This window comes from Parasteatoda tepidariorum, chromosome 9 (genome assembly GCF_043381705.1).
Source record: "Parasteatoda tepidariorum isolate YZ-2023 chromosome 9, CAS_Ptep_4.0, whole genome shotgun sequence".
Lineage (NCBI taxonomy): Eukaryota > Metazoa > Arthropoda > Arachnida > Araneae > Theridiidae > Parasteatoda > Parasteatoda tepidariorum.
Window position 1 is genome coordinate 29,413,056 of NC_092212.1, and position 13,930 is coordinate 29,426,985.

Consider the following 13,930-nt stretch of genomic DNA (forward strand, 5'->3'; position numbering starts at 1 on the left):
AATTCACGTAAATATAATAATTTGATAGAATTCGATTAGTTTTTAAACCAATAAATCTTCAGTCGCTTTTAGTTTAAAAAAAATTAAAACAAAGCCTACATTTAATTAATTTACTTTTATTTTTGAGGAAATTAAGACAGAGTTTGCGTTCTTTCTTTTCTTTTTTTTTAATTGGGCTGTTAGTTAAAATTACTAAATTTTTTTAAATTAAATAAAAAGTTAAGCAATGTTTTAACGCTTTTCATTAATTTGACAATTGCTCTTAAATATAGAATATTTTTGCTCTTAAATATGGAAAATATAGAATTTGAGTGCTCTTAAATATAGAATATTTTTTTTATTTTTTTAAAAATTCCTTCAATACGTGTTCGTTTAATAATTTGTTAGATAGTCAGTATTATTTTTAAACATTTAAATTAGTCTATTTCATTTTCAAATAGGGAAATAATAATAAAGAAACTTACATGTATTTTTACATTAAAACCGTTTGACCATTAGTCAATACAATTTTATTATCTTAAATAAGTAATTAGCAAAAGCCTAACGATGTTTAAAACACACATTTTTTTTCAACAAATAATTTTAAAAATGTTTTTTTTTTAAGTGGACATTTCTTTTACCTTTTTTTTTTAATTTGTAAAGTATGTAAAATATTTTGTAACAGTTTTATTACTATTTTTAAAAAATCTAAGTCATTTTTAATTTTAAAAGAATTTAAAATAAAGCTTGTGTTTGTTTTTACTTAAGACTACTCAATCTTTAAGACAGTCTTAAGTCAATCCATCTTTATTTTAATTGAAAAAATTAAGCAATGCTATTGATGATATAGGAGAAATTTTTTTTAGAATTAACATTTTCTTTTGTTATAGATTTATTTCTTTTTGATTGATTTAAAGATTTCTGATTGATAAATATCAAATGTATGTTAAATTGCGATACATCGCGAAGTCTGTGTTAAGTTATATTTGTTAGTTTCTTTTTGCCTTGGTTTAGTATTAGTCACTCAAAATAATATTTTTATTAATTTAATGAATTTACCATCTTAATTTATACATTTCTATCTGTTTACCCAGTTTTTTTTTCCATTTTAAAATAAAAAATCTTAATGTTTAATCTGCATTCTTTGAGTTTTTCTTTATATTCTTAAAAGCTTGCGTGAGGTGATTAAATGCAATTTAATTTTAATTAAATACAGATTATTTGTATTAAACATTTCTTTATTTAGTTTTTTTTAAAGGATGACTGGAAAAGCTATTGCATTTTTTAATCTATTATTATTAATCTATAATGTTTTATTTGATGATAAATTATTGATCATTATGCAATTTTTAAGGTCCTTAATTTCTGGAAAAAAAGTCCTTAATTTTTTTGATAAAAGTCCTTAAAAGTGCTTAATTTTTGCTTTGATAAAAGAGTGGGAACCCTGCTGATACTGATTTTCACTTGGTTTTTAAATATCCGATATATTTCAAACAATATGGAAAATTCGAATCGTACATTTAAGTATTTACTTTTTAAGGCAGTCATTCTATTGAATTTTTGGCAGTTATTGCTATTGATTTATCCGTAGTTTTTAAATTCGATGTTTTTTCATGCGAAATTATTTATTACAACAACCTACTCTATTAAAGAAACACGCATTTGAGGAGTCTGATTCGTGGGATTTAGTCGTTGATCTTTTTTTCCCGGCAATTTCTACTGCGGATTTTATAATTTTTAATTATTTTTTACCATGATGATTATTGATTATTTACAAAATGCAAAAAACAAAATAATTAGTGCCCCCCTCGAGAAAATCACCCATAGTATTAGAATAAAACATTATTTAAAGTTTTTTTTTTGTAAACACAGCACTTTTGTTATTTTAAATTAGTTACATATATGTTTTTTATTATAATGAGTGTCTTGCAAAAAGATATTAGTGCTAGATGGTTTTGTCGCAGATACCTCGAAAAAAATCTGCCAAAGGGTTGATGTTAAGTGTAAAAATTTTAATTTTCTGAAATACAGATGGATCTTTATGGAAGAAGGAAAAAACCTTAGTCTTCAAGAATACACCTTTCACTCTTTTTTTTTTTTTTTTTTTTTTTTTTTTTTTTTTTTTTTTTTTTTTTNTTTTTTTTTAAATTCTTGCTTGAATAGTGTGTGTGTATATATAAGCACACTTGTAGTACCTATTTTTATTTTATAACTTAAAAATGCTGCTACACTAGAAACAGGGTATCTGCGCACCTGGAAAGTCATGAATTTCGGTATTGGACAAATTTTGTCATAATGATTTTAACTATTTTTTTTTAAAAAAATTATGAAAAGTCATGAATTTAGGTTGTCGAAAATTCTAAAATGGAATTACTCCCCCTCCCCAATTTCATGGGGTTTCGAATATCTGAATTTATAACAAAATCCCCACTTACAGTCATATTTTATCAAAATATAAAATGTTTTTTCATGTTCTTTAAAAATTATGGTGTTCTTTCAAAAAATGAAAGAAAAAACATAATTTCTGAGCGAATTATCTTTTAAACTTCTGTAATTTCAGAATTTTTGTTATTATTATTTTTTTTATTATCAATTTCAAATTCAAGTTGAAGCAAACCAGTAACGTGTAGTAAATGGTGACTGGTGCACTTTAAATCTATCGAGTCTCAAAGTCCTCCACATGTTCTCATAACAAATCAACACCTCTGGGGGTACTGAATTGGAGATTGATCGTTCTCTGATTCAGGTCAAAATTACGATCTGTGGATGAATGAATGGGTCCACCCTATAAACGGGTGTGGCAGAAGTAAAATTCTTGGCCATAGATGGCGCTACTGGAAAACGAGAACAATCGCACCCCCTCTGCCGTAATGGCATACATCAACAACAACAAATCAGTCATTGGCGAATTTTTTTTTACTCCGAAATGAGAAAAAGATCAGGAGTATTTCTTTTCTTTATGATGAGTATCTATAGAATATAATTCAACAGAAAAAAAGAAGAAATTATTTGCTTTTGTATTTTTTTCAGCTATTTTATTGCTTCAACTCTTTCTTTACTCTGTTTTTTAAATTTAAAATATATAAATATGAAGATGCAGAGTAATAACAGTTTTGGTTATACCTATCATTTCAATTGATGTTGTTATAATGCTTTTTTAAATTTATTGTTGTGTTTTTGTCAGAGAAAATAATAACTTCGTTAAGTCATGAAAAATTCTGGGAATTAGTCATGAATTTGAAAATCTAAAATGTAGCCGATACCCTGTAAAAATAATAATCATCTAACATTTGAACTAAAAATATTTTCAATATTTATTCTTACTACACTTAGATTTTCATAGATATTTTCCAATTTCCAAACAAAAGTTTCTGTAACGATAAACAAAGTTATTCATGAATAATATTTCTATTTTTTTCTTTGCAGAAGCTATCTGAATATTCTGCTATTGCTTTAAAAGTAGAAACATTAATGAGAGATTTGCTAAAGCTATTCTTTTCACGCTATACCTACAACATATCTGAAGGTGTAAACCCTTTAAAGTAAGTGATTTTGTTATGTGCAGAATATTTTTCTTAAACTTTATTCTGAAATTCACTTGAGTTTATGCCAAATATTTGTTATTGAGATTGTATATTTTTGGGTACAAATTGACAAATATATTTATTTTCTTAACTTTATTTACATAACGAAATTCTAGAACTTGAATATAGCTGTGACAAAATTGCAAATGAGTTGAACAAAAATTTTTTAGTGTTTGAAATGTTTTAAACTGATTCTTATGTGTGCCTGATATAACTTTATTATTTATTTTCATTTTTATTTAGGATTCATATAGATGTTGAAAATAAAAGACAGAGGTCAAAGTGTATTGTTACCTGTCTTGTCGATCTTAGCTCCTACCCAAATATAAAAATTGTGCCTCAAATCAAGCATCAATATTTTGATGATTTAACGTATGTGCATTTCATTATGCTATCAATCAGTATCTTATTTTAAATTCTCAGATTTCACCATTGACGAATGTTGTATTTGCAAACCTCATTATTATTCAGGTATAATCCACTTACAAAATTAAGCAGTTCTAATAATTTCTGTTGAAATAAGTTTGTTGTTATATAATTTTTCACTTATTAACACTTATATAATGTTACACTCATATTATTTTTATCAGTTCTCTAAAATATTTTAAAATTGGTGTAAGTTTTAAACAACTGCAAAACTTACTTTCATGAAAATTATTAAGACTGCTCGAATTTGTTTTAAATGAGCTATATGCTTTTAAGGTCTGCTAATACAGCATTCCTGAATAGTGGAGTTGCTTTAAACTATTACTATATAAACAATTTTTTTTTTTATCTCCTGATCTTTAATTATTTTTACTATCTAAGGTATGTTTTTCGTTCAAATTTAAAAAGGGGAAACCTAACATTTTTTATGAAGGTAGGTTGAATAATCTTATCTTTTTCATTTAATTTTTTCTAGTTTTTCTTTCAAACTATTTTTTCTCCATTTTGTTTTCAATGAAGAGGTAAAAATAATGTACTGCCATGCTGGAGGACTTTTACTTCCACGGTTAACTGTGTCTGACGTCGACATTCAGATTTTACTTACCCCATTTTAACTTATGTCCAATGTGAATACCAATTCCCTACTTATTAAGTAAATAATTAATATTTTGGATTTTGTTTCATTTTATTCATCAAAATATACTTGTTTCCTAATTTTCAGATTTTAATTGTTCATTAAATTTTGCAAAGTTTACTCTAGGATATTTAAAATAAATTTTTTTTAAAAATAATTGAATTAGTAAAAATAGGATTTTGATAATAAAACACCATGAAATACAAAAAGCATCATGAAAATAAAAATCAAAAATTTAACTTTAATTACTTTTGGTAAGCGATCTTAACTAAACTACCCACAATAATTTTTTTTAAAGAAAAATTCCATTCATTATTTAACTCACTCATCAGGAACTGACATTGAACTTTCCGTCTAGGCCACATCAGTCATTGGTGACTTAAAATTTAAAACTTCTTTTTTATTTTATGCCGATTATATTTTTATTGATTTTAATTTGTTAGTAGTGCACTTCACATTGCTATACAACAATACAAGCTATTCTAAACAAAGGCTTGAAGAGGATTTCCTTAGAAATACATATAGTGCTCAACCTGTTTGTAGCCACATTATGCGTATCATTAAAATACTTCAAAAGCAATTTAATTAATTGGCAAATTAATACTGTGCATATACATCATTTTGCAGAAAAAGTTTATTTTAAATATTTTTTTTTTTTCAATTTAAAATTGAGACAAATTTTTAGTGTCTATTTATTGTATGTAATTTTTATTTTTTAGTGATGAAATTCAAAGAGCAGTTGCTTTGGTTGAACCTGGAAAAAATTATATCTGGAATATAACACTAGCAGCCCATAGNTTTTTTTTTTTCGACCCACGATCGACCCTTCCGATTTGGATCGACCCCCATTCGCCCCCCTGTCTCAGATCGACCCCCGCTTTTGTTAAATAGACCCCTGGGGGTCTATATAGACCACTTTGGCGACCTCTGGTTTAACCCAACTAAAAAATATATATATATTTGGAAATAATCTTAAAAAGAAGATAAAATGATGAAGTAATACACTAATTATTATTTCCAAAATGATGGTAAGGTAAACATCTTTCAAAATAGAAAGAAAAACTCTAAAATCTTATGAGGGAAAAAAAAATTTTTTTTTTTAATAGCGGGTAAATTTATCGAATTTCGTTCCGGTTTTTTGGTTTTCCGGATGATGGGTTCTGTACTATTTCTATTGATGATATATTCTATTGTTCCCAAGGAAGAATTGAGCGACAGGGCGACATTGTCGCAGAACGTTACAGAGTTCTTGCAGAAAGATTTTTCTTTTGAAAAGTAAAAAGAAATTGCTTTTCTTTTGTACAGAATTTAACACTTAAAATTTGAATCATGCATTTCACTTTTTGACATGCTCAATTTGCATCGATAGTATTGTAAATCGATGTAATGTTTCAATTGTATTTTCGTCAGTTATTGATACTGATTTTCACTTGGTTTTTAAATATCCGATATATTTCAAACAATATGGAAAATTCGAATCGTACATTTAAGTATTTACTTTTTAAGGCAGTTATTCTATTGAATTTTTGGCAGCTATTGCTATTGATTTCTCTGCAGTTTTTAAATCCGATGTTTTTTCATGCGAACTTATTTATTGCAGCAACCTAATCTCTTAACGAATTTGAGGAGTCTGATTCGTGGGATTTCGTCTTTTTTTCCCCGGCAATTTCTACTACGGATTTTATGATTTTTCATTATTTTTTACTGTGATGATTATTGATTATTTACAAAATGCAAAAAAGGAAATAATTAGTGTCCCCCCCTACAAAATGCAAGAATATCTCCCATTATATTAGAATAAAAAAATATTANTTTTTAAAATTTTTTTTTTTTTTTTTTTTTTTTTTTTTTTTTTTGTAAACACAGCACTTTTGTTATTTTAAATTAGTTACATATATTTTTTTATGATAAAGAGTATCTTGCAGAAAGATATTATTGCTAGACGGTTTTGTCTCAGATAGCTTGAAAAAATTCTGCCTCAGGTTTGATGTTAATTGTAAAAATGTAGATTTCTGAAATATGGATGGATCTTTATGGAAGGAGGAAAAAATCTTGGTCTTCAAGGATACATCTTTCACTCTTTTTTTTTTTTTTTTTTTTTTTTTTTTTTTTTTGTTCTTGCTTGAATAGTGTGCGTATATAAGCACACTTGTAATACATATTTTTATTTTGTAACTTTAAAGAGATGCAAATGCTGCTGCACTAAAAACAGGGTATCTGTGCACCTGGAAAGTCATGAATTTCGGTATTGAACAAATTTTGTCATGAAATGTCATGATTTTAACTATTTAAAAAAAAAAAAAAAAAAAAATTATGAAAAGTCATGAATTTAGGTTGCCGAAAAATCTAATTTTTAAAATGGAATTACTCCCCCTCCCCAATTTCATGGGGTTCCAAATATCTGAATTTATAACAAAATCCCCACTCGCAGTCATATTTTATTAAAATATAAAATGTTTTTTCATGTACTTTAAAAATTATGGTGTTCTTTCAAAAAATGAAAGAGAAAACATAAATTCTGAGCTTTTAAACTTCTGTAATTTCAGAATTTTTGTTATTATTATTTTTTTATCAATTTCAAATTCTAGTTGAAGCAAACCAGTAAGGTGTAGTAAATGGTGACTGATGCAGGTTAAATCTGTCGAGTCTCAAAGTCCTCCATGTTCTCATAACAAATCAATACCTCGTTCTCTGATTCAGGTCAAAATTACGATCTGTGGATGAATGAATGGGTCCACCCTATAAACGGGTGTGGCAGAAGTCGAATTGTTGGCCACAGATGGCGCCATTGGAAAGCAAGAACAATCGCACCCCCTCTGCCTTAATGGCCTACGTCAACAACAACAAACCAGTCATTTGGCGAGTTTTTTTTACTCCGAAATGAGAAAAAGATCAGGAGTATTTCTTTCCTTTATGATGAGTATTTATAGAATATAATTCAACAGAAAAAAAGGAGAAGAAATTATTTGCTTTTGTATTTTTTTTCAGCTATTTTATTGCTTCAACTCTTTCTTTACTCTGTTTTTTAAATTTAAAATATATAAATATGAAGATGCAGAGTATAACAGTTTCGGTTATACCTATCATTTCAATTGAAGTTGTTATAATGCTTTTTTAAATTTATTTTTGTGTTTTTGTCAGAGAAAATAATAACTTCGTTAAGTCATGAAAAATTCTATGAATTAGTCATGAATTTGAAAATCTAAAATGTAGCAGATACCCTGTAAAAATAATAATAATTTAACATTTGAACTGAATATATTTTCAATATTTAATCTTACTACGCTTAGATTTTCATAGATCTTTCCAATTTCTAATCAAAAGTTTCTGTAATGATAAACAAAGTTATTCATGAATAATATTTCTATTTTTTTTTTCTTTGCAGAAGCTATCTGAATATTCTGCTATTGCTTTAAAAGTAGAAACATTAATGAGAGATTTGCTGAAGCTATTCTTCTCACGCTATACCTACAACATATCTGAAGGTGTAAACCCTTTAAAGTAAGTCATTTGTCATGTGCAGAATATTTTTCTTGAACTTTATTCTGAAATTCACTTGAGTTTATGCCAAATATTTGTTATTGAGATTGTATATTTTTGTACAAATAGAGACAAATATATTTATTTTCTTAACTTTATTTACGCAACAAAATTCAAGAACTTGAATATAGCTGTGACAAAATTGCAAATGAGTTGAACAAAATTTTTTTAGTGTTTGAAATGTTTTAAACTGATTCTTATGTGTGCCTGATATAACTTTATTATTTATTTTCATTTTTATTTAGGATTCATATAGATGTTGAAAATAAAAGACAGAGGTCAAAGTGTATTGTTACCTGTCTTGTCGATCTTAGCTCCTACCCAAATATAAAAATTGTGCCTCAAATCAAGCATCAATATTTTGATGATTTAACGTATGTGCATTTCATTATGCTATCAATCAGTATCTTATTTTAAATTCTCAGATTTCACCATTGACGAATGTTGTATTTGCAAACCTCATTATTATTCAGGTATAATCCACTTACAAAATTAAGCAGTTCTAATAATTTCTGTTGAAATAAGTTTGTTGTTATATAATTTTTCACTTATTAACACTTATATAATGTTACACTCATATTATTTTTATCAGTTCTCTAAAATATTTTAAAATTGGTGTAAGTTTTAAACAACTGCAAAACTTACTTTCATGAAAATTATTAAGACTGCTCGAATTTGTTTTAAATGAGCTATATGCTTTTAAGGTCTGCTAATACAGCATTCCTGAATAGTGGAGTTGCTTTAAACTATTACTATATAAACAATTTTTTTTTTTTAATCTTCTGATCTTTTATTATTTTTGAAATTATTTTTACTATCTAAGGTATGTTTTTGGTTCAAATTTAAAAAGGGGAAAATTATTCCTAACATTTTATGAAGGTAGATTGAATAATCTTATCTTTTTCATTTAATTTTTGCTAGTTTTTTCTTTCGAACTATTTTTTCTCCATTTTGTTTTTAATAAAGAGGTAAAAATAATGTGCTGCCATGCTGGAGGGCTTTTACATCCACTCTTAACTGTGTCTGACGTCGACATTCAGATTTTACTTACCCCATTTTAACTTATGTCCAATGTGAATACCAATTCCCTACTGGTTAGGTAATTCAACTTGCACCCATGTTGGTGACTTAAAATTTAAAACTTCCTTATTTTATTTGTTGCCGATTAAAGTTTTATTGATTTTAATTTGTTAGTAGTGCACTTCACATTGCTATACAACAATACAAGCTCTTCTAAACAAAGGCTTGACGAGGATTTCCTTACAAATACATATAGTGCTCAACCTGTTTGTAGCCACATTATGCGTATCATTAAAATACTTCAAAAGCAATTTAATTAATTGGCAAATTAATACTGTGCATGTACATCATTTTGCAGAAAAAGTTTATTTAAAAAAAAAAATTTCCAATTTAAAATTGAGACAAATTTTGAGTGTTTATCTATTTATTGTATGTAATTTTTATTTTTTAGTGATGAAATTCAAAGAGCAGTTGCTTTGGTTGAACCTGGAAAAAATTATATCTGGAATATAACACTAGCAGCCCATAGTGTGTAGTTATGCATTTACGAAGATTGAAATTTTATTTGTTTATCTCCCTTTTTTTACAAACTTGTATTTATATTTTTACCAAATTTTATGTATTTTAAAATTGTATTAAAAATCATTTAAAATTTAAGTTTACATTTCTTAATATAACCCATTATCATTCCCTATCTTACAAAGAAACTTGTGTCTTTAAGTTCCCCTTTTTTATTCAGTAATTAATATTTTTGCTTCATTTTATTCAGTGAAATTATTCTACTAAACTTTGTTACAGCATTGTAATGTTTAAGTTTGTATTTTTAAAAATTCTTACAAACTTAATGAAATAAAATTTATTCAAAAAGTTGAAAAAACTGTTCCTAAGGCCCCTGTTCAATTCTCCTCTCTAACCTGATAATTGCTTCTTGGCATAAAATAGGTTTTTCTACCAAGGTTTAAATTATTCCCTTAAAAGAGTTTGCTTGTGCCCCTACTTCTCATGTCCAAACATTTCTCTGATGAATCTATTAGTGAACATAAACAATTTTGTTTAGCAATAATTTTTTTCTTCCCACGCACTTTCAATCCCATTTTCCAAGCAACAGTATTGAAACATATTTTGGCTGACTGGTTTGCTCTAATTGGCAGATGTTAAGAGGTGATGCCAATAAGTAGGGTCCCGACAAAGATATCTGCGACCACACCAGCCTAAACATTCAATGAAATGTTGGTCAGCATGTCTTATACCATGGGGATTCTTATCAGGCATTGGTGTGGTTGAACACACCATCTCACGTAAAGTGTGCCTCATTCATAAATAAAACGTAGGATGAGAAATGCATGTCTTGGTGACATTGGTAGAGTTACCACTGTGCAAAGGGCGCAGGATGATTTGTGGGGAGCAGTAACACTACTCTTTGAAGATGATATGAGTGTAAGGCTTAACATCACAAAATAGGATCTTCCTACAGCAGCAGGTATGGCCCGTATGCTGGAAGTCTAATCCCTTTAAACAGTGAGTTAAGGGCCCTCACCATGCAGGGTTCCCACACTCCTTAAAAACTGCTTAATTTTTATTTTGGAGAATAAGGGCCCTTAATAGTACTTAAATATGGTATAAGGTTTTTATAAGTCCTTAATTTTTCAGCATTACTATAATACCCTGTAACAAAATTGCAGTGACAAGGCGACATTGGTCCAGAACTTTACAAGCTCAATTTACGCTAATAGTATCATAAAACTGTGTGGTGTTTGATTGTATTCCGGTTTTAAAATATATTTCGATATATTTTAGACACAATGTATATTTTAGACCGATCAATGTATATTTTGACATAATGATTCAATTATTTTTCTATCAATTTTTTGGCAGTGATTGCTATCGATTTCCACAAAGTTTAAAATCCGATGTTTTAAATGCGATCTTATTTATTGTAACAACCAAAACACTTATTTGAACTTCTCTTTTTTTAAGAGTTCTATTTGCGTGATTTCGTCGTCGATCTTTATTTCGGGTTTTACTGCCACAGGTTTTAAGATTTTTAATTTATGTACGAATTTTAATTAATAATCGTTTCATTCATTTGCGAATTTTAATTATGTAATGGATTTTCAAAATTCGAAAGAGGAAATAAATAACGTGTGTTATAATAATTAGTCCTACAAAATGAGAGAATATCGCCTATAATATTAGAATTTAAAAAATACTCCATTTATAATTAAAACTTTTAAACATTTTTACTCTATACTTTCTTCTGTAAACACAATTTTTCTGTTACTTTAAATTAGTAATTGTTATAATTAAAAGTATCTTGCAGAAAAATACTAATTGTGGGGAAGTTTGTCACAGAAAGCCTGAGAAAATTCTACCACAGGGTCACTATAGTTGATAGAAACAATTTTTCAAGTCGATTTTTTATAACAAAAAGTTGTTCTTTTATTAACTAGGATTAGTCCGTGCATCAAGAGTTGGGTATTTTAGAGAGACAATAAAGGATATGTGTGAGGGGGCTACAGGCAAAGGCCATAGAAATGTGTTGATACCTTTAAAAAATCGTTTTAGACCCTTTTATTTATGTTTCACTGAGAACTAATAAACATATTGGTTTGAAAATTATAAATCTTGTCAAATAATTGTAAATCTTATTCTATAAAAATTTTCATACAAATCTTAAATGCAATGACCTAAAAAGTTTTCTGTTAAGCTTAATGAAAAAAAATCCTAATTTTACAATTCAATTTCAATTAAGTCATTAAAAATGAAAAATATATTCGTTTTATGGATGGCTTTAACCCTTAACAATCTGAAAAATATTTTTTTTAAAAATTCTACCCTGGTTTGCCAAAAATTGCCTGGTCCAGCTTTGATGAGCCTTGTTAATTAATACAATTATATCAGTACTTACATTAAAAAAAATTTTTATTTTCTTTTTTAAAACAGGTAAATAATTGGCACTGTAACTTGTGGTGCATATATATTCTATGATAAACAATCAATACTATTTTTAAAAATAGTCTTAAGGTCCTTAAGTTTCCAAAAAAAGTGCTTAATTTTTATTTAAAAAAGTCCTTAGCTTTTGCTTTGTTAAATAAGTGGGAACCCTGCCATGCCTATTGCCTCGTAATGATCCATATTCTTACAAATTATGATTAAACATTTAGCGATCTGGTGTACCTTTCTGCTGTTCGTGCATTTCCCTCTGTCAATCAGATCATTTGCCAGATCCGCATTCGTAAAACTCTGAATACTCTGCGGGTGATGACTGCAGCGCAATGCAGGTCTATTTTGTCCAATGCTCTTGTGAACAACACCAGCAAGATAGGAACAAAGACACTTCCGACCATGAGTCGTTATGCAAATCTGAATCCTTGTTATGCCTCCCAACTCCCTTTAAAATTAGTCCCAATAACTCTGGGACAACCTGTATATGTTAAAAGTTAGAATTTAATTTTGCCTACATAAATCTGCTATTTTTTCCAGTTGCTAGAAAAATTATAAAGCCCAGGGGACAACATTTCTTATTTATCACATCCTCCCAACGAATTTCGGCCTACTTTAAGTGATGGAGGGCTCAAACAGAATCACAATTATTATGTGTTCATCAAGTGGAAAAAGAAAGAATAAATGTGATAAATTAAAAAAACACTAGTCATTATGTACTTTGTTGCTAATGTTTTTGTTTATTTTTTATTAAGACATTTTAAAAAGTACAAAGGAGCACAAAGCGTGATTTTACTCAGATTTTTTTTCATTCAAACATACTCACAATGTCTTGAACATAAAATAATATTTTATTTTTATTTAAATTAATAATTTGAAGATATGATTTTCATTGCAAAATTACACAGTCAAACACATACAATTGAAAAGAGGCTGACCTACATCTAGAAAGAACACAGTTTAAAACAAGTACTGTGAAGTTTTTGTTAAAAAAGTTCTTTTTTTTTTCCATTCTGTCGTTTCAAAAAATGTTGTTACTCGGTCGATGACTAAGAACCACACTTCAGCATGCAGTCGGAAGACACGTTGGGACGGCAAGTGCACCCAAAAAGGCACAAGTGGCTCTTGCAAAAACGACACAGAAAAACTTTTTCAAACTAAGTAGATGATTTTTTTTAACCAAATCCACTGGGATGGGATAAAACATATGATGAGCTGGTTATTCACACAGTTCTTGATCCAAGGGCACCTTGATCAAGGTTTTGTTTTGATACTGGTTCTGAGACAACCAACTTCACAATATCTGATGCTAATAAAGTCGCGCAGCTATCTACAATTATTTGATTGGAAATAATATTGATTTCCTATATAATTTAAATGGCTTTGTTTTTACAAACAAATCAAAATATATTAAATCATTTTTAATTTTTGAATATACACAAGACAGTCAATTTTTTTGACCTATCCAATTCAAATAAGAATAGGAAATTGTAAGCGTTGGTTTGCCGTCAATTGGTTAAAAAAGCTATGCATGAACCAGCTCAGGTGGGAACAAAATTACAGAGTTCTAGAGATCACTTTCACCATATAGTGCTGTAGAGAAGGACATGTAGTCCAGTGCCCCAGGTACTGTTCCAGGTCCCTTGAACGGTCCCATACGTTGGATACAATATTCAGCTTGATCAGGTGGCAGCTCTCGGCGAAGCTCCTCAGCAGTAATATATGGCTGCAACAAAATTTAATTTTACTCCACAAAGCATGTTATACATAAATGGTAAAACACCAGGGTTGTGGGTTTGAACTG

The 13,930-nt window shown here is 28.3% G+C and overlaps 2 protein-coding genes across 6 annotated transcripts in view; one reads left to right on the forward strand and one right to left on the reverse strand.

Moving 5' to 3' along the window:
* The window catches only part of LOC107438072 (uncharacterized), an 86,606-nt gene extending 76,766 nt beyond the window's left edge, over window positions 1-9,840 (forward strand). The window contains exons 35-37 of the mRNA XM_071185527.1: window positions 8,009-8,124; window positions 8,409-8,537; window positions 9,635-9,840. Of these exons, the coding sequence (XP_071041628.1) occupies window positions 8,009-8,124; window positions 8,409-8,537; window positions 9,635-9,719 (330 nt within the window). The 3' untranslated portion in view covers window positions 9,720-9,840. The remainder of the gene's footprint in view (window positions 1-8,008; window positions 8,125-8,408; window positions 8,538-9,634) is intronic.
* A 2,998-nt stretch (window positions 9,841-12,838) lies between these two features.
* The window catches only part of LOC107438082 (alpha actinin), a 70,214-nt gene continuing 69,122 nt past the window's right edge, over window positions 12,839-13,930 (reverse strand). For all 5 annotated transcript variants that reach the window (XM_043045006.2, XM_016050265.4, XM_016050258.3 and 2 more), the window contains exon 24: window positions 12,839-13,852. In XM_043045006.2, coding sequence (XP_042900940.1) covers window positions 13,694-13,852 — 159 coding nt within the window. In that variant the 3' untranslated portion in view covers window positions 12,839-13,693. The remainder of the gene's footprint in view (window positions 13,853-13,930) is intronic.